We start from the raw sequence: 20,651 nt of genomic DNA, 5'->3' as shown, positions 1-20,651 counted from the left end.
TATAACCCTGATCCACTATTAAAGGCCTGGGGTTGGTTATAACCCTGATCCACTATTAAAGGCCTGGGGTTGGTTATAACCCTGATCCACTATTAAAGGCCTGGGGTTGGTTATAACCCTGATCCACTATTAAAGGCCTGGGGTTGGTTATAACCCTAATCCACTATTAAAGGCTTGTTATAACCCTGATCCACTATTAAAGGCTGGTTATAACCCTGATCCACTATTAAAGGCCTGGGGTTGGTTATAACCCTGGTCCACTATTAAAGGCCTGGGGTTGGTTATAACCCTGATCCACTATTAAAGGCTGGTTATAACCCTGATCCACTATTAAAGGCCTGTGGTTGGTTATAACCCTGATCCACTATTAAAGGCCTGGGGTTGGTTATAACCCTGATCCACTATTAAAGGCCTGGGGTTGGTTATAACCCTGATCCACTATTAAAGGCCTGGGGTTGGTTATAACCCTGATCCACTATTAAAGGCTGGTTATAACCCTGCTCCACTATTAAAGGCTGGTTATAACCCTGATCCACTATTAAAGGCTGGTTATAACCCTGATCCACTATTAAAGGCTGGTTATAACCCTGATCCACTATTAAAGGCTGGTTATAACCCTGGTCCACTATTAAAGGCTGGTTATAACCCTGATCCACTATTAAAGGCTGGTTATAACCCTGATCCACTATTAAAGGCTGGTTATAACCCTGATCCACTATTAAAGGCCTGGGGTTGGTTATAACCCTGATCCACTATTAAAGGCCTGGGGTTGGTTATAACCCTGATCCACTATTAAAGGCTGGTTATAACCCTGATCCACTATTAAAGGCTGGTTATAACCCTGATCCACTATTAAAGGCCTGGGGTTGGTTATAACCCTGATCCACTATTAAAGGCTGGTTATAACCCTGATCCACTATTAAAGGCTGGTTATAACCCTCATCCACTATTAAAGGCCTGGGGTTGGTTATAACCCTGATCCACTATTAAAGGCCTGGGGTTGGTTATAACCCTGATCCACTATTAAAGGCCTGGGGTTGGTTATAACCCTGATCCACTATTAAAGGCCTGGGGTTGGTTATAACCCTGATCCACTATTAAAGGCCTGGGGTTGGTTATAACCCTGATCCACTATTAAAGGCTGGTTATAACCCTGATCCACTATTAAAGGCTGGTTATAACCCTGATCCACTATTAAAGGCCTGGGGTTGGTTATAACCCTGATCCACTATTAAAGGCCTGGGGTTGGTTATAACCCTGATCCACTATTAAAGGCCTGGGGTTGGTTATAACCCTGATCCACTATTAAAGGCCTGGGGTTGGTTATAACCCTGATCCACTATTAAAGGCTGGTTATAACCCTGATCCACTATTAAAGGCTGGTTATAACCCTGATCCACTATTAAAGGCCTGGGGTTGGTTATAACCCTGATCCACTATTAAAGGCCTGGGGTTGGTTATAACCCTGATCCACTATTCAATGCTTGGGGTTGGTTATAACCCTGATCCACTATTAAAGGCTGGTTATAACCCTGATCCACTATTAAAGGCCTGGGGTTGGTTATAACCCTGATCCACTATTAAAGGCTGGTTATAACCCTGATCCACTATTAAAGGCCTGGGGTTGATTATAACCCTGATCCACTATTAATGGCTGGTTATAACCCTGATCCACTATTAAAGGCTGGTTATAACCCTGATCCACTATTAAAGACCTGGGTTTGGTTATAACCCTGATCCACTATTAAAGAATGGTTATAACCCTGATCCACTATTAAAGGCTGGTTATAACCCTGATCCACTATTAAAGGCTGGTTATAACCCTGATCCACTATTAAAGGCTGGTTATAACCCTGATCCACTATTAAAGACCTGGGTTTGGTTATAACCCTGATCCACTATTAAAGGCCTGGGGTAAACAACGTGAATAGACTTTCTAATGTGTCTCACGGCCTACTACGACAGAAACCCAAGAGCAAAGCTGCTTACATTTCTCATCAAATAAGCCTGAGCTTGAGACCTGGGGGGGAGGGAAACGGAGTATGGTTTACCAGACCTGGGGGGGGGGGGTGGAGTACAGTTAACCAGACCTGGGGGGGAGGAAACGGAGTACGGTTTACCAGACCTGGGGGGGGAGGGAAACGGAGTACGGTTTACCAGACCTGGGGGGGAGGAAACGGAGTACGGTTTACCAGACCTGGGGGGGAGGGGGGAGGGAAACGGAGTACGGTTTACCAGACCTGGGGGGGAGGGGGGAGGGAAACGGAGTACGGTTTACCAGACCTGGGGGGGGGGGGGAGTATGGTTTACCAGACCCGGTGGGGGGGGGGGGAGTATGGTTTACCAGACCTGGGGGGGGGGGGGGGGGGGGGAAGTATGGTTTACCAGACCTGGGGGGGGGGGGGGGAGTATGGTTTACCAGACCTGGGGGGGGGGGGGGGGGGGTGGAGTATGGTTTACCAGACCCGGGGGGGGGGGGGGGGGGGGGAGTATGGTTTACCAGACCCGGTGGGGGGGGGGGGGGGGGGGGGAGTATGGTTTACCAGACCCGGTGGGGGGGGGGGGGGGAGTATGGTTTACCAGACCTGGGGGGGGCGGAGTATGGTTTACCAGACCTGGGGGGGGCGGATTATGGTTTACCAGACCTGGGGGGGCGGATTATGGTTTTACCAGACCCGGGGGGGGGGGGGGCGGAGTACGGTTAACCAGATAGTGTTTGCTTCAGGATTTGCGTGCCAGGTGGACATGGTAGTGAACATTTCAGACTTTTCCATCGGTTCAATCGCAACAGACCAGCTCAATCAAGCACAGATACAGTATTTGAAAATTATTTCAGATAGTATTTCGGTTTGTGGCTAGCTAACAGGGTCCCTTGCTGGCCCCTCAGTCCTAGTCCGCTGATCCATATAGCTAGTGGGACAATACTAGTCTTGTTGTTATCGCTGTGCAGCATCGATGCTGACCAGGACAATACTAGTCTTGTTGTTATCGCTGTGCAGCATCGATGCTGACCAGGACAATACTAGTCTTGCTGTTATTGCTCTGCAGCATCGATGCTGACCGGGACAATACTAGTCTTGCTGTTATTGCTCTGCAGCATCGATGCTGACCGGGACAATACTAGTCTTGTTGTTATTGCTCTGCAGCATCGATGCTGACCAGGACAATACTAGTCTTGCTGTGCAGCGTCGAAGCTGACCGGGACACTACTAGTCTTGCTCTGCAGCATCGATGCTGACCAGGACAATACTAGTCTTGCTCTGCAGCATCGATGCTGACCAGGACAATACTAGTCTTGTTGTTATTGCTGTGCAGCATCGATGCTGACCAGGACAATACTAGTCTTGCTGTTATTGCTCTGCAGCATCGATGCTGACCAGGACAATACTAGTCTTGTTGTTATTGCTCTGCAGCATCGATGCTGACCGGGACAATACTAGTCTTGCTCTGCAGCATCGATGCTGACCAGGACAATACTAGTCTTGTTGTTATTGCTCTGCAGCATCGATGCTGACCAGGACAATACTAGTCTTGCTGTTATTGCTGTGCAGCATCGAAGCTGACCGGGACAATACTAGTCTTGTTGTTACTGCTGTGCAGCATCGATGCTGACCAGGGGAATATTTGGATCCCATTTCAGAGTGTTGAGGAGAGATTTGCCAAGAGAAGAGGGATTGGACACTGAACCTCGTGAATTATTCCTAACAGAGAGTAGATGATTAAACTGACCCAGAGTTGAACGTAGTAGAGGAGGGCAGCACAGAGCACAGTGTTCTATATAGTGTTGGTGTTCTATATAGTGTTGGTGTTCTATATAGTGTTGGTGTTGGTGTTCTATGTAGTGTTGGTGTTCTATATAGTGTTGGTGTTCTATATAGTGTTGGTGTTCTATATAGTGTCGGTGTTCTATACAGTGTCGGTGTTCTATATAGTGTCGGTGTTCTATATAGTGTCGGTGTTCTATATAGTGTTGGTGTTCTATATAGTGTTGGTGTTCTATATAGTGTTGGTGTTCTATATAGTGTTGGTGTTCTATATAGTGTTGGTGTTCTATATAGTGTTGGTGTTCTATATAGTGTTGGTGTTGGTGTTCTATATAGTGTTGGTGTTCTATATAGTGTTGGTGTTCTATATAGTGTTGGTGTTCTATATAGTGTTGGTGTTCTATATAGTGTCGGTGTTCTATACAGTGTCGGTGTTCTATATAGTGTCGGTGTTCTATATAGTGTCGGTGTTCTATATAGTGTTGGTGTTCTATATAGTGTTGGTGTTCTATATAGTGTTGGTGTTGTATATAGTGTTGGTGTTCTATATAGTGTTGGTGTTCTATATAGTGTTGGTGTTGGTGTTCTATATAGTGTTGGTGTTCTATATAGTGTTGGTGTTGTATATAGTGTTGGTGTTCTATATAGTGTTGGTGTTCTATATAGTGTTGGTGTTGGTGTTCTATATAGTGTTGGTGTTCTATATAGTGTTGGTGTTCTATATAGTGTCGGTGTTCTATATAGTGTCGGTGTTCTATATAGCGTTGGTGTTCTATATAGTGTTGGTGTTCTATATAGTGTTGGTGTTCTAGATGGCGTTGGTTGTTCTATATAGTGTTGGTGTTCTAGATGGTGTTGCTGTTCTAGATGGTGTTGGTGTTCTAGATGGTGTTGGTGTTGTATATAGTGTTGGTGTTCTATATAGTGTTGGTGTTCTATATAGTGTTGGTGTTCTAGATGGTGTTGCTGTTCTAGATGGTGTTGGTGTTCTATATAGTGTTGGTGTTCTATATAGTGTCGGTGTTGGTGTTCTATATAGTGTTGGTGTTCTATATAGTGTTGGTGTTGGTGTTCTATATAGTGTTGGTGTTCTATATAGTGTCGGTGTTCTATATAGTGTCGGTGTTCTATATAGCGTTGGTGTTCTATATAGTGTTGGTGTTCTAGATGGCGTTGGTTGTTCTATATAGTGTTGGTGTTCTAGATGGTGTTGCTGTTCTAGATGGTGTTGGTGTTCTATATAGTGTTGGTGTTCTATATAGTGTCGGTGTTCTATATAGTGTTGGTGTTCTATATAGTGTTGGTGTTCTAGATGGCGTTGGTGTTCTATATAGTGTTGGTGTTCTAGATGGTGTTGGTGTTCTATATAGTGTTGGTGTTCTATATAGTGTTGGTGTTCTAGATGGCGTTGGTGTTCTATATAGTGTTGGTGTTCTAGATGGCGTTGGTGTTCTATATAGTGTTGGTGTTCTATATAGTGTTGGTGTTCTATATAGTGTTGGTGTTCTATATAGTGTTGGTGTTCTATATAGTGTTGGTGTTCTATATAGTGTTGGTGTTCTATATAGTGTTGGTGTTCTATATAGTGTTGGTGTTCTAGATGGTGTTGGTGTTCTATATAGTGTTGGTGTTCTATATAGTGTTGGTGTTCTATATAGTGTTGGTGTTCTAGATGGTGTTGGTGTTCTATATAGTGTTGGTGTTCTATATAGTGTTGGTGTTCTATATAGCGTTGTGAGGTGTTTTAATAAGGGCTGCTGGGCGTGATCGTGAGAGGGTAATCGTGATCGCTCTCTAAATCCTGGGTACTTCACCAAATGTAAGGTCACAGGTCATATAAACAAAAGGAGCTTGTTGTGGCGGGTTTAGTGGGTTGGCTAGGGACAAACAGAGAGGGGGGGGACAAACAGAGAGGGGGGGGGAGAGCGAGAGAGAGAAGAGAGGGGGAGAGAAAAGAGAGGGGGGACAGAGAGAGAGAGAGAGAAGAGAGGGGGGACAGAGAGAGAGAGAGAGAGAAGAGAGGGGGGACAGAGAGAGAGAGAGAGAAGAGAGGGGGGACAGAGAGAGAGAGAGAGAGAAGAGAGGGGGGACAGAGAGAGAGAGAGAGAAGAGAGGGGGGACAGAGAGAGAGAGAGAGAAGAGAGGGGGGACAGAGAGAGAGAGAGAGAGAGAGAGAGAGAGAAGAGAGGGGGGACAGAGAGAGAGAGAGAGAAGAGAGGGGGGACAGAGAGAGAGAGAGAGAGAGAGAGAGAGAGAAGAGAGGGGGGACAGAGAGAGAGAGAAGAGAGGGGGGACAGAGAGAGAAGAGAGGGGACACAGAGAGAGAGAGAGAGAAGAGAGGGGGGACAGAGAGAGAGAGAGAGAGAGAGAAGAGAGGGGGGACAGAGAGAGAAGAGAGGGGACACAGAGAGAGAGAGAGAGAAGAGAGGGGGGACAGAGAGAGAGAGAGAGAAGAGAGGGGGGACAGAGAGAGAGAGAGAGAGAAGAGAGGGGGACAGAGAGAGAGAGAGAAGAGAGGGGGGACAGAGAGAGAGAGAGAGAAGAGAGGGGGGACAGAGAGAGAGAGAGAGAAGAGAGGGGGGACAGAGAGAGAGAGAGAGAGAGAGAGAGAGAAGAGAGGGGGGACAGCGAGAGAAGAGAGGGGACACAGAGAGAGAGAGAGAGAGAGATGAGAGGGGGGACAGAGAGAGAGAGAGAGAGAGAGAGAGAGAGAGAGAGTGAGAAAGAGAGAACGAGAGAGAGAAAGAGAGAGATAAAGAGAGAGAGAGTGCGAAAGAGAGAGAGAGAGAGAGAGAGAGACAGAGACAGACAGAGAGACCGACAGAGAGAGAGAGACAGACTCTGTCTTATCCATGTTCATTTATAAGATTTATCAGCCAGTCAGCCTTGGTCTTGTTCATTTATAAGATTTATCACCCAGTCTGAACATCTCAACAGAGCCTGAACACAGCTTTTGTGTGTGTGTGTGTGTGTGTGTGTGTGTGTGTAGAGATGTGATGGCGAGGCTACAATGGGCCAGATCAGCCCCCCTCCCCTCCCCTTCAGAGCTCCAGGTGTGCAATGGGTTGTGCCCCAAATGGCACCCTATTCCCTATATAGTGGTACTACTATAGACCAGAGCCCTATTCCCTATATAGTGGTACTACTATAGACCAGAGCCCCCTATATAGTGGTACTACTATAGACCAGAGCCCTATTCCCTATATAGTGGTACTACTATAGACCAGAGCCCTATTCCCTATATAGTGGTACTACTTTAGACCAGAGCCCTATTCCCTATATAGTACACTACTTTAGACCAGAGCCCTATCCCCTATATAGTGGTACTACTATAGACCAGAGCCCTATTCCCTATATAGTGGTACTACTATAGACCAGAGCCCTATTCCCTATATAGTGGTACTACTATAGACCAGAGCCCTATTCCCTATATAGTGGTACTACTTTAGACCAGAGCCCTATTCCCTATATAGTACACTACTTTAGACCAGAGCCCTATCCCCTATATAGTGGTACTACTATAGACCAGAGCCCTATTCCCTATATAGTGGTACTACTATAGACCAGAGCCCTATTCCCTATATAGTGGTACTACTATAGACCAGAGCCCTATTCCCTATATAGTGGTACTACTATAGACCAGAGCCCTATTCCCTATATAGTGGTACTACTATAGACCAATAGGGTGCCATGTTGGGATGCAGATTGAGACTAGTGAAACTGGTGAACCCCCCCCCCCCCCACTGACCTTCAACGCGTCCCTGTCTCTATGGTTACCTGTCTGTAAAACCCTCCTTTCCCAGCGCAGGGGGAGGAATCAACCAGTATGTCAGTTTGTCTGTTGCTTTGGGGCTTCATTGTTTGAACGTGAGCCAGCGTGAGTGTGTGTGACTCACCACGGTGTTGTTCTATAGAGTGTGTGTGACTCACCACGGTGTTGTTCTATAGAGTGTGTGTGACTCACCACGGTGTTGTTCTATATAGTGTGTGTGACTCACCACGGTGGTGTTCTATAGAGTGGTGTTGTTCTATAGAGTGTGTGTGACTCACCACGGTGTTGTTCTATAGAGTGTGTGTGACTCACCACGGTGTTGTTCTATATAGTGTGTGTGACTCACCACGGTGTTGTTCTATAGAGTGTGTGTGACTCACCACGGTGTTGTTCTATAGAGTGTGTGTGACTCACCACGGTGTTGTTCTATATAGTGGTGTTGTTCTATAGAGTGTGTGTGACTCACCACGGTGTTGTTCTATATAGTGGTGTTGTTCTATAGAGTGTGTGTGACTCACCACGGTGTTGTTCTATATAGTGTGTGTGACTCACCACGGTGTTGTTCTATAGAGTGTGTGTGACTCACCACGGTGTTGTTCTATATAGTGGTGTTGTTCTATAGAGTGTGTGTGACTCACCACGGTGTTGTTCTATATAGTGGTGTTGTTCTATAGAGTGTGTGTGACTCACCACGGTGTTGTTCTATATAGTGGTGTTGTTCTATATAGTGGTGTTGTTCTATAGAGTGGTGTTGTTCTATATAGTGTGTGTGACTCACCACGGTGTTGTTCTATAGAGTGTGTGTGACTCACCACGGTGTTGTTCTATATAGTGTGTGTGACTCACCACGGTGTTGTTCTATGTAGTGTTGGTGTTCTATACAGTTAGTAAGGTGTGTGTGAGTTACATCCGAGTTACAGCTGACTCACCACGGTGACGGCGTCGTTGAGCAGGGACTCTCCGAAGACGATGATGAAGAGAGTCTCGTTGACGTGGACCTCCTCGAACACGGCCAGCACCGCCACTGGGTCCACCGCAGAGATCAACGCCCCAAACAACAGGAACTCCATCAGACCTGCCTGAACCTTCTGGTCTGAACACACAGAGACACATCAGACCTGCCTGAACCTTCTGGTCTGAACAGAGACACATCAGACCTGCCTGAACCTTCTGGTCTGAACACACAGAGACACATCAGACCTGCCTGAACCTTCTGGTCTGAACAGAGACACATCAGACCTGCCTGAACCTTCTGGTCTGAACACACAGAGACACATCAGACCTGAACAGAGAGACACATCAGACCTGCCTGAACCTTCTGGTCTGAACACACAGAGACACATCAGACCTGCCGGAACCTTCTGGTCTGAACACACAGAGACACATCAGACCTGCCTGAACCTTCTGGTCTGAACAGAGAGACACATCAGACCTGCCTGAACCTTCTGGTCTGAACAGAGAGACACATCAGACCTGCCTGAACCTTCTGGTCTGAACAGAGAGACACATCAGACCTGCCTGAACCTTCTGGTCTGAACAGAGAGACACATCAGACCTGCCTGAACCTTCTGGTCTGAACAGAGAGACACATCAGACCTGCCTAAACCTTCTGGTCTGAACAGAGAGATACATCAGACCTGCCTAAACCTTCTGGTCTGAACAGAGACACATCAGACCTGCCTGAACCTTCTGGTCTGAACAGAGAGACACATCAGACCTGCCTGAACCTTCTGGTCTGAACAGAGAGACATATCAGACCTGCCTGAACCTTCTGGTCTGAACAGAGAGACACATCAGACCTGCCTGAACCTTCTGGTCTGAACAGAGACACATCAGACCTGCCTGAACCTTCTGGTCTGAACACACAGAGACACATCAGACCTGCCTGAACCTTCTGGTCGGAACAGAGACACATCAGACCTGCCTGAACCTTCTGGTCTGAACAGAGAGACACATCAGACCTGCCTGAACCTTCTGGTCTGAACACACAGAGACACATTTTACATACAGCCTATTGGCTACTGTCTAAACTGTCAGGATACAGTCTATTGGCTACTGTCTAAACTGTCAGGGTACAGCCTATTGGCTACCGTCTAAACTGTAAGGGTACAGCCTATTGGCTACTGTCTAAACTGTCAGGATACAGTCTATTGGCTACTGTCTAAACTGTCAGGGTACAGCCTATTGGCTACTGTCTAAACTGTCAGGATACAGCCTATTGGCTACTGTCTAAACTGTCAGGGTACAGCCTATTGGTTACTGTCTAAACTGTAAGGGTACAGCCTATTGGCCCCCCAGCGGCTATTGGCCCCCCAGCGGCTTGACTCACCTCGGACCCCCGGCGGCTTGACTCACCTCTGACCCCCAGCGGCTTGACTCAACTCTGACACCCAGCAGTTCGACTCACCTCTGACCCCCAGCGGCTTGACTCACCTCTGACCCCCCCAGCGGCTTGACTCACCTATGATCCCCAGCAGTTTGACTCACCTGTGACCCCCAGCAGCTTGACTCACCTCTGACCCCCCAGCAGCTTGACTCACCTCTGACCCCCAGCAGCTTGACTCACCTCTGACCCCCAGCAGCTTGACTCACCTATGACCCCCAGCGGCTTGACTCACCTCTGACCCCCCCAGCAGCTTGACTCACCTATGATCCCCAGCAGGTTGACTCACCTCTGACCCCCCCAGCAGCTTGACTCACCTCTGACCCCCCAGCAGCTTGACTCACCTCTGACCCCCCAGCAGCTTGACTCACCTCTGACCCCCCAGCAGCTTGACTCACCTCTGACCCCCCAGCGGCATGACTCACCTCTGAACCCCCAGCGGCTTGACTCACCTCTGAACCCCCAGCGGCTTGACTCATCTCTGACCCCCGGGGGCTTGACTCACCTCTGACCCCCCAGCGGCTTGACTCACCTCTGACCCCCCAGCGGCTTGACTCACCTCTGACCCCCCAGCGGCTTGACTCACCTCTGACCCCCCGCAGCTTGACTCACCTCTGACCCCCCCAGCGGCTTGACTCACCTATGATCCCCAGCAGTTTGACCCCGTAGAGGCAGAAGCCTGTACAGAAGGCATTCCAGAGAGTTCCCACCACAGCATACAGTAAGATGGCTCCCAGATTGTCAAAGAAGAGCCTCGCGGGCATGAAATACCCGGCGTCACCTAAATTAAAGCAGAACATGATCTGTCATTTGCACAGGATACAGAGTACAATGACCTGTTAACTTGTGAGGAATCGAGGGAGATGCAGTTGAGATTTCCCCCCCAGAGAGAAGGCACCTACCTACGATGGTGGGCAGGAGGAAGAGGAAGAAGAGGCCAGGCTCTAGCTGGTACAGCTGTTTCTTACTGGTCAGCAGTACGATGCCACCCAGTACCAGGCCCAGTAAGATCAACATACAGCTCTCTGGGACCACCGTGGTGAACCGCTGGGAGAAGTGGAACACTGGAGAGGAGAGAGGAGAGGAGAGGAGAGGAGGAGAGAGAGGAGAGGGGAGAGGAGATAGGAGAGGAGGAGAGGAGAGAAGAGAAGAGGAGAGGAGAGGAGAGAGGATAGGAGAGGAGAGGAGAGAGGATAGGAGGAGAGGAGAGGAGAGGGGAGGGGAGGAGAGGATAGGAGAGGAGGAGAGGGGAGGGGAGGGGAGGGGAGGGGAGGGGAGGGGAGGGGAGAGGAGGGGAGAGGACATATGACAGTAGAAGAAAGGAGAGAGGAGAAAGGAGAGGAGAGGAACACAGACACATTTAAACACAGCTATCATATAGGTAGCTATCATATACACACATCAGATAGTACCAGGCCCAGCAGAATCACATCAGATAGTACCAGGTCCAGCAGAATCACATCAGATGGTACCAGGCCCAGCAGAATCACATCAGATGGTACCAGGCCCAGCAGAATCACATCAGATGGTACCAGGCCCAGCAGAATCACATCAGATAACACCAGGCCCAGCAGAATCACATCAGATGGTACCAGGCCCAGCAGAATCACATCAGATGGTACCAGGCCCAGCAGAATCACATCAGATAGTACCAGGCCCAGGATAATCACATCAGATAGTACCAGGCCCAGCAGAATCACATCAGATGGTACCAGGCCCAGCAGAATCACATCAGATAGTACCAGGCTCTCAAGGATGATCAATGGAAATAGGATGCACCATATTTATGGAAATAAGGTATTTCAGATTTTTATTTTTAATACATTTGCAAATATTTCCAAAAACCTGTTTTCGCTTTGTCATTATGGGTTATTGTGATGTCATTATGGGTTATTGTGATGTCATTATGGGGTATTGTGATGTCATTATGGGGTATTGTGATGTCATTATGGGTTATTGTGATGTCATTATGGGTTATTGTGATGTCATTATGGGGTATTGTGATGTCATTATGGGTTATTGTGATGTCATTATGGGTTATTGTGATGTCATTATGGGGTATTGTGATGTCATTATGGGGTATTGTGATGTCATTATGGGTTATTGTGATGTCATTATGGGGTATTGTGATGTCATTATGGGGTATTGTGATGTTATTGTGATGTCATTATGGGTTATTGTGATGTCATTATGGGGTATTGTGATGTCATTATGGGGTATTGTGATGTCATTATGGGGTATTGTGATGTCATTATGGGGTATTGTGATGTCATTATGGGGTATTGTGATGTCATTATGGGGTATTGTGATGTCATTATGGGGTATTGTGATGTCATTATGGGTTATTGTGATGTCATTATGGGTTATTGTGTGTAGATTGCTGATTAAAGGCTGCAACATAACAAAATGTTTAAAAAAGTCAAGGGGTCTGAATACTTTTCAAACACATTGTGTGTTTTTTCTGCCATCACTACTGTCAACACACTACTGTCAACACACTACTGTCAACACACTACTGTCAACACACTACTGTCAACACACTACTGTCAACACACTACTGTCAACACACTACTGTCAAAACACTACTGTCAACACACTACTATCAACACACTACTGTCAACACCATCACATCAGCTACAGTATATCAGTCTGTTCTCTTGTTCCATCACTACTGTCAACACCATCACATCGGCTACAGTATATCAGTATGTTCTCTTGTTCTATCACTACTGTCAACACCATCACATCGGCTACAGTATATCAGTATGTTCTCTTGTTCCATCACTACTGTCAACACTATCACATCAGCTACAGTACATCAGTTATCAGTCTGTTCTCTTGTTCTATCACTACTGTCAACACTATCACATCGGCTACAGTATATCAGTCTGATCTCTTGTTCCATCACTACTGTCAACACTATCACATCAGCTACAGTATATCAGTTATCAGTCTGTTCTCTTGTTCCATCACTACTGTCAACACTATCACATCAGCTACAGTACATCAGTTATCAGTCTGTTCTCTTGTTCTATCACTACTGTCAACACTATCACATCGGCTACAGTATATCAGTCTGATCTCTTGTTCCATCACTACTGTCAACACTATCACATCAGCTACAGTACATCAGTTATCAGTCTGTTCTCTTGTTCCATCACTACTGTCAACACTATCACATCAGCTACAGTATATCAGTCTGTTCTCTTGTTCCATCACTACTGTCAACACTATCACATCAGCTACAGTACATCAGTTATCAGTCTGTTCTCATCACTGTCGCCAAGACCCCAGACAGCCATCTGCTGCATTACGAAACAATTCCAGAACGAACACAGAAGAGAAGGAAGCTGAACAGAGCGATGGATGAAGTGGGTTCCCTTGGAATTTGAAATGTGTCAATGTGGAGAGACGGTACGCTGAGAGCTCTGCACCACACACACACACACACACACACACACACACACACACACACACACACACACACTAGAGCTACATGGCAGAGGTCCCAATGGCGCCCTACCTAATCTGTCCCATCTATTCAGAGGTCCCAATTGCGCCCTACCTAATCTGTCCCATCTATTCAGAGGTCCCAATGGCGTCCTAACCTAATCTGTCCCATCTATTCAGAGGTCCCAATGGCATCCTACCTAATCTGTCCCATCTATTCAGAGGTCCCAATGGGGCCCTACCTAATCTGTCCCAGACATTCAGAGGTCCCAATGGAGCCCTACCTAATCTGTCCCAGACATTCAGAGGTCCCAATTGCGCCCTACCTAATCTGTCCCATCTATTCAGATGTCCCAATTGCGCCCTACCTAATCTGTCCCATCTATTCAGAGGTCCCAATGGCGTCCTACCTAATCTGTCCCATCTATTCAGAGGTCCCAATTGCGCCCTACCTAATCTGTCCCAGACATTCAGAGGTTCCAATGGGGCCCTACCTAATCTGTCCCATCTATTCAGAGGTCCCAATGGGGCCCTACCTAATCTGTCCCAGACATTCAGAGGTCCCAATGGGGCCCTACCTAATCTGTCCCATCTATTCAGAGGTCCCAATGGGGCCCTACCTAATCTGTCCCAGACATTCAGAGGTCCCAATGGGGCTCTACCTAATCTGTCCCATCTATTCAGAGGTCCCAATGGCATCCTACCTAATCTGTCCCATCTATTTAGAGGTCCCAATGGGGCCCTACCTAATCTGTCCCATCTATTCAGAGGTCCCAAATGGGGCCCTACCTAATCTGTCCCATCTATTCAGAGGTCCCAAATGGGGCCCTACCTAATCTGTCCCATCTATTCAGAGGTCCCAAATGGGGCCCTACCTAATCTGTCCCATCTATTTAGAGGTCCCAATGGGGCCCTACCTAATCTGTCCCATCTATTCAGAGGTCCCAATGGCGTCCTACCTAATCTGTCTCAGACATTGTGGTGCCACAGCACGGCAGGGAAAGAAACAAACTAGTCAGAATATAGAATGGAAAAGATAATCAATGGAAGAAAACAAGTCTGAGATACTGTGAGGTAGAGAACCCAACACTTCAATGTAGTGGACAGTGTCTGAGATACTGAGACTGAGGTAGAGAACCCAACACTTCAATGTAGTGGACAGTGTCTGAGATACTGAGACTGAGGTAGAGAACCCAACACTTCAATGTAGTGGACAGTGTCTGACATACTGAGGTAGAGAACCCAACACTTCAATGTAGTGGACAGTGTCTGAGATACTGAGACTGAGGTAGAGAACCCAACACTTCAATGTAGTGGACAGTGTCTGAGATACTGAGACTGAGGTAGAGAACCCAACACTTCAATGTAGTGGACAGTGTCTGACATACTGAGGTAGAGAACCCAACACTTCAATGTAGTGGACAGTGTCTGAGATACTGAGACTGAGGTAGAGAACCCAACACTTCAATGTAGTGGACAGTGTCTGAGATACTGAGACTGAGGTAGAGAACCCAACACTTCAATGTAGTGGACAGTGTCTGAGATACTGAGGTAGAGAACCCAACACTTCAATGTAGTGGACAGTGTCTGAGATACTGAGACTGAGGTAGAGAACCCAACACTTCAATGTAGTGGACAGTGTCTGAGATACTGAGACTGAGGTAGAGAACCCAACACTTCAATGTAGTGGACAGTGTCTGAGAAACTGAGACTGAGGTAGAGAACCCAACACTTCAATGTAGTGGACAGTGTCTGAGATACTGAGACTGAGGTAGAGAACCCAACACTTCAATGTAGTGGGCAGTGTCTGAGATACTGAGATAGAGAACCCAACACTTCAATGTAGTGGACAGTGTCTGAGATACTGAGACTGAGGTAGAGAACCCAACACTTCAATGTAGTGGACAGTGTCTGAGATACTGTGAGGTAGAGAACCCAACACTTCAATGTAGTGGACAGTGTCTGAGATACTGAGACTGAGGTAGAGAACCCAACACTTCAATGTAGTGGACAGTGTCTGAGATACTGAGACTGAGGTAGAGAACCCAACACTTCAATGTAGTGGACAGTGTCTGAGATACTGAGACTGAGGTAGAGAACCAACACTTCAATGTAGTGGACAGGGTCTGAGATACTGAGGTAGAGAACCCAACACTTCAATGTAGTGGACAGGGTCTGAGATACTGAGGTAGAGAACCCAACACTTCAATGTAGTGGACAGTGTCTGAGATACTGAGACTGAGGTAGAGAACCCAACACTTCAATGTAGTGGACAGGGTCTGAGATACTGAGACTGAGGTAGAGAACCCAACACTTCAGTGTAGTGGACAGGGTCTGAGATACTGAGACTGAGGTAGAGAACCCAGCATATGGAAACCTCCTGGTGTTCCCTAACAGTAAGGGGTTACTATGGTAATCGATAATCAGGCCGTAATGAGATATAAGAGCTGTGCTGCCTAGTTAGTATGACATCACTCATGTAGAGCTCAGTTCATGGCCACTGTGTGTGTGTGTGTTAGTGATGTGTGTGTTTAGTAATGTTTGTGTGTTAGTGATGTTTGTGCCTGGTGTGTGTGCCTGGTGTGTGTATGTGTGTGTGTTAGTGTGGGCCTGGTGTGTGTGTGTGTATGTGTGTGTGTGCCTGGTGTGTGTGTGTGTGTGCCTGTTCTATCTCTGCTCTCTCTGATGACCCCCCACCCACCCACACACACACAGTTCACACCCACACCTACATTTCCATGTCGTCATCAACAGTACCAGCTGCCCCTCTGCAAAACTGACTAGCGACCTACACGTTTATCACGACACATTAAACCACATTTAGGGGCTCCTGAAGGGACTAAGGTACTACAGACCCTGGTTCAATCCCGGGCTGTATCACAGTGGTCTAAGGTACTACAGACCCTGGTTCGATTCCAGGCTGTATCACAGCGGTCTAAGGCACTGCATCTCAGTGCTAGAGGCGTCACTACAGACCCTGGTTCAATTCCAAGCTGTATCACAACCGGCAGTGACTGGGAGTCCCATAGGGCGGTGCACAATTGGCCCAGCGTCGTCCTGGTTAGTGTTTGGCCGGGGTAGACCGTCATTGTAAATAATGACTTGCATCATAAAAATAATGTGTAAATACATTTAAAAAAAAATTTGTAACGACATATAAAAACCACATCTATAAGGACACATAAAAACCACATTTATAAGGACACATAAAAACCACATTGATAAGGACACATAAAAACCACATTTATAAGGACACATAAAAACCACATTGATAAGGACACATAAAAACCACATTGATAAGGACACATCAAAACCACATTGATAAGGACACATCAAAACCACATTGATAAGGACACATCAAAACCACATTGATAAGGACACATAAAACCACATTGATAAGGACACATCAAAACCACATTGATAAGGACACATCAAAACCACATTGATAAGGACACATCAAAACCACATTGATAAGGACACATAAAAAACACATTGATAAGGACACATAAAAACCACATTTATAAGGACACATAAACACCACATTGATAAGGACACATAAAAACCACATTGATAAGGACACATCAAAACCACATTTATAAGGACACATCAAAACCACATTGATAAGGACACATAAAAACCACATTGATAAGGACACATAAAAACCACATTGATAAGGACACATAAAAACCACATCTATAAGGACACATAAAAACCACATTGATAAGGACACATAAAAACCACATTTATAAGGACACATAAAAACCACATTTATAAGGACATATAAAAACCACATTGATAAGGACACATCAAAACCACATTGATAAGGACACATCAAAACCACATTGATAAGGACACATAAAAACCACATTGATAAGGACACATAAAAACCACATCTATAAGGACACATAAAAACCACATTGATAAGGACACATCAAAACCACATTTATAAGGACACATAAAAACCACATTGATAAGGACACATCAAAACCACATCTATAAGGACACATCAAAACCACATTGATAAGGACACATCAAAACCACATCTATAAGGACACATAAAAACCACATTGATAAGGACACATAAACACCACATTTATAAGGACACATAAAAACCACATTGATAAGGACACATCAAAACCACATTGATAAGGACACATAAAAACCACATTGATAAGGACACATAAACACCACATTGATAAGGACACATCAAAACCACATTGATAAGGACACATCAAAACCACATTGATAAGGACACATCAAAACCACATTGATAAGGACACATCAAAACCACATTTATAAGGACACATCAAAACCACGTGTGTGTTTGGGCCAGTAGTTCCATAAAGAGGAACAAGTCCATAATGATATTCAGCAACACCACTGAGGGCTTCTTCTGGATTACATCTTTACTATTTCAACTAGGACTGCTGTGTGGCTGGGTGAGTGTACGTGTGTGTGTGTTAGCCTGGTGTGTGTGTGTGTGTTAGCCTGGTGTGTGTGTGTGTGTGTGTGTGTGTGTGTGTGTGTGTGTGTTAGCCTGGTGTGTGTGTGTGTGTGTTTGTTAGTGTAGGCCTGTTGTGTGTGTGTGTGTGTGTGTGTGTGGGCCTGTTCTATCTCTGCTCTCTCTGATGTCTGATATCTGATGTCTCACAGCAGGCCTTGCCTCCTCCTCCTCTAATACACTGATCAGCTCTATACTGCTGCCTCCTCCTCCTCTAATACACTGATCAGCTCTATACTGCTGCCTTCTCCTCCTCCAATACACTAACCAGCTCTATACTGCTGCCTCCTCCTCTTCTAATACACTGATCAGCTCTATACTGCTGCCCCCTCCTCTTCTAATACACTGATCAGCTCTATACTGCTGCCTCCTCCTCCTCTAATACACTGATCAGCTCTATACTGCTGCCTCCTCCTCCTCTAATACACTGATCAGCTCTATACTGCTGCCCCCTCCTCTTCTAATACACTGATCAGCTCTATACTGCTGCCTCCTCCTCCTCTAATACACTAACCAGCTCTATACTGCCTCCTCCTCCTCTAATACACTGATCAGCTCTATACTGCTGCTCCCTCCCCCTCTAATACACTGATCAGCTCTATACTGCTGCCTCCTCCTCCTCTAATACACTGATCAGCTCTATACTGCTGCCTCCTCCTCCTATAATACACTGATCAGCTCTATACTGCTGCCTCCTCCTCCTCCTCTAATAAACTGATCAGCTCTATACTGCTGCCTCCTCCTCCTCTAATACACTGATCAGCTCTATACTGCTGCCTCCTCCTCCTCTAATACACTGATCAGCTCTATACTGCTGCCCCCTCCTCCTCTAATACACTGATCAGCTCTATACTGCTGCCTCCTCCTCTAATAAACTGATCAGCTCTATACTGCTGCCCCCTCCTCCTCTAATACACTGATCAGCTCTATACTGCTGCCTCCTCCTCCTCTAATACACTGATGAGCTCTATACTGCTGCCTCCTCCTCCTCTAATACACTGATCAGCTCTATACTGCTGCCTCCACCTCCTCTACTACACTGATCAGCTCTATACTGCTGCCTCCTCCTCCTCTAATACACTAACCAGCTCTATACTGCTGCCCCCTCCTCTAATACACTGATCAGCTCTATACTGCTGCCCCCTCCTCTAATACACTGATCAACTCTATACTGCTGCCCCCTCTAATACACTGATCAGCTCTATACTGCTGCCTCCTCCTCTAATACACTGATCAGCTCTATACTGCTGCCTCCTCCTCCTCTAATACACTGATCAGCTCTATACTGCTGCCTCCTCCTCCTCTACTACACTGATCAGCTCTATACTGCTGCCTCCTCCTCCTCTAATACACTGATTAGCTCTATACTGCTGCCCCCTCCTCCTATAATACACTGATCAGCTCTATACTGCTGCCCCCTCTAATACACTGATGAGCTCTATACTGCTGCCTCCTCCTCCTCTAATACACTGATCAGCTCTATACTGCTGCCTCCTCCTCCTCTACTACACTGATCAGCTCTATACTGCTGCCTCCTCCTCCTCTAATACACTGGTCAGCTCTATACTGCTGCCCCCTCTAATACACTGGTCAGCTCTATACTGCTGCCTCCTCCTCCTCTACTACACTGATCAGCTCTATACTGCTGCCTCCTCCTCCTCTAATACACTGATCAGCTCTATACTGCTGCCCCCTCCTCTAATACACTGATCAGCTCTATACTGCTGCCCCCTCCTCCTCTAATACACTGGTCAGCTCTATACTGCTGCCCCCTCTAATACACTGATCAGGTCTATACTGCTGCCCCCCCCCCTCCTCTAATACTCTGATCAGCTCTATATTGCTGCCCCCTCCTCCTCTAATACACTGATCAGCTCTATACTGCTGCCTCCTCCTCCTCTAATACACTGATCAGCTCTATACTGCTGCCTCCTCCTCTAATACACTGATCAGCTCTATACTGCTGCCTCCTCCTCCTCCTCTAACACTGGTCAGCTCTATACTGCCTCCTCCTCTAATACACTGATCAGCTCTATACTGCCTCCTCCTATAATACACTGATCAGCTCTATACTGCTGCCCCCCCCCTCCTCTAATACTCTGATCAGCTCTATATTGCTGCCCCCTCCTCCTCTAATACACTGATCAGCTCTATACTGCTGCCTCCTCCTCCTCTAATACACTGATCAGCTCTATACTGCTGCCTCCTCCTCTAATACACTGATCAGCTCTATACTGCTGCCTCCTCCTCCTCCTCTAACACTGATCAGCTCTATACTGCCTCCTCCTCTAATACACTGATCAGCTCTATACTGCCTCCTCCTCTAATACACTGATCAGCTCTATACTGCTGCCTCCTCCTCCTCCTCTAACACTGATCAGCTCTATACTGCCTCCTCCTCTAATACACTGATCAGCTCTATACTGCCTCCTCCTCTAATACACTGATCAGCTCTATACTGCCGCCCCCTCCTCTAATACACTGATCAGCTCTATACTGCTGCCTCCTCCTCCTCTAATAAACTGATCAGATCTATACTGCTGCCTCCTCCTCCTCCTCTAACACTGATCAGCTCTATACTGCCTCCTCCTCTAATACACTGATCAGCTCTATACTGCCTCCTCCTCTAATACACTGATCAGCTCTATACTGCTGCCTCCTCCTCCTCCTCCTCCTCTAATACACTGATCAGCTCTATACTGCTGCCTCCTCCTCCTCTACTACACTGATCAGCTCTATACTGCTGCCTCCTCCTCCTCTAATACACTGGTCAGCTCTATA

The 20,651-nt window shown here is 46.7% G+C and overlaps 1 protein-coding gene across 1 annotated transcript in view; it reads right to left on the bottom strand.

The window, feature by feature from the left end:
- The window catches only part of LOC139384436 (sodium/hydrogen exchanger 5-like), a 76,521-nt gene that overhangs the window by 35,014 nt on the left and 20,856 nt on the right, over positions 1 to 20,651 (bottom strand). Inside the window, exons 2-4 of the mRNA XM_071129201.1 lie at positions 10,822 to 10,983; positions 10,560 to 10,700; positions 8,466 to 8,629 (exon numbers count right to left, since the gene is read on the bottom strand). Of these exons, the coding sequence (XP_070985302.1) occupies positions 8,466 to 8,629; positions 10,560 to 10,700; positions 10,822 to 10,983 (467 nt within the window). The remainder of the gene's footprint in view (positions 1 to 8,465; positions 8,630 to 10,559; positions 10,701 to 10,821; positions 10,984 to 20,651) is intronic.

Source organism: Oncorhynchus clarkii, chromosome 26 (assembly GCF_045791955.1).
Source record: "Oncorhynchus clarkii lewisi isolate Uvic-CL-2024 chromosome 26, UVic_Ocla_1.0, whole genome shotgun sequence".
Classification (NCBI taxonomy): domain Eukaryota; kingdom Metazoa; phylum Chordata; class Actinopteri; order Salmoniformes; family Salmonidae; genus Oncorhynchus; species Oncorhynchus clarkii.
This window is presented reverse-complemented; position numbering and strand designations above follow the sequence as displayed.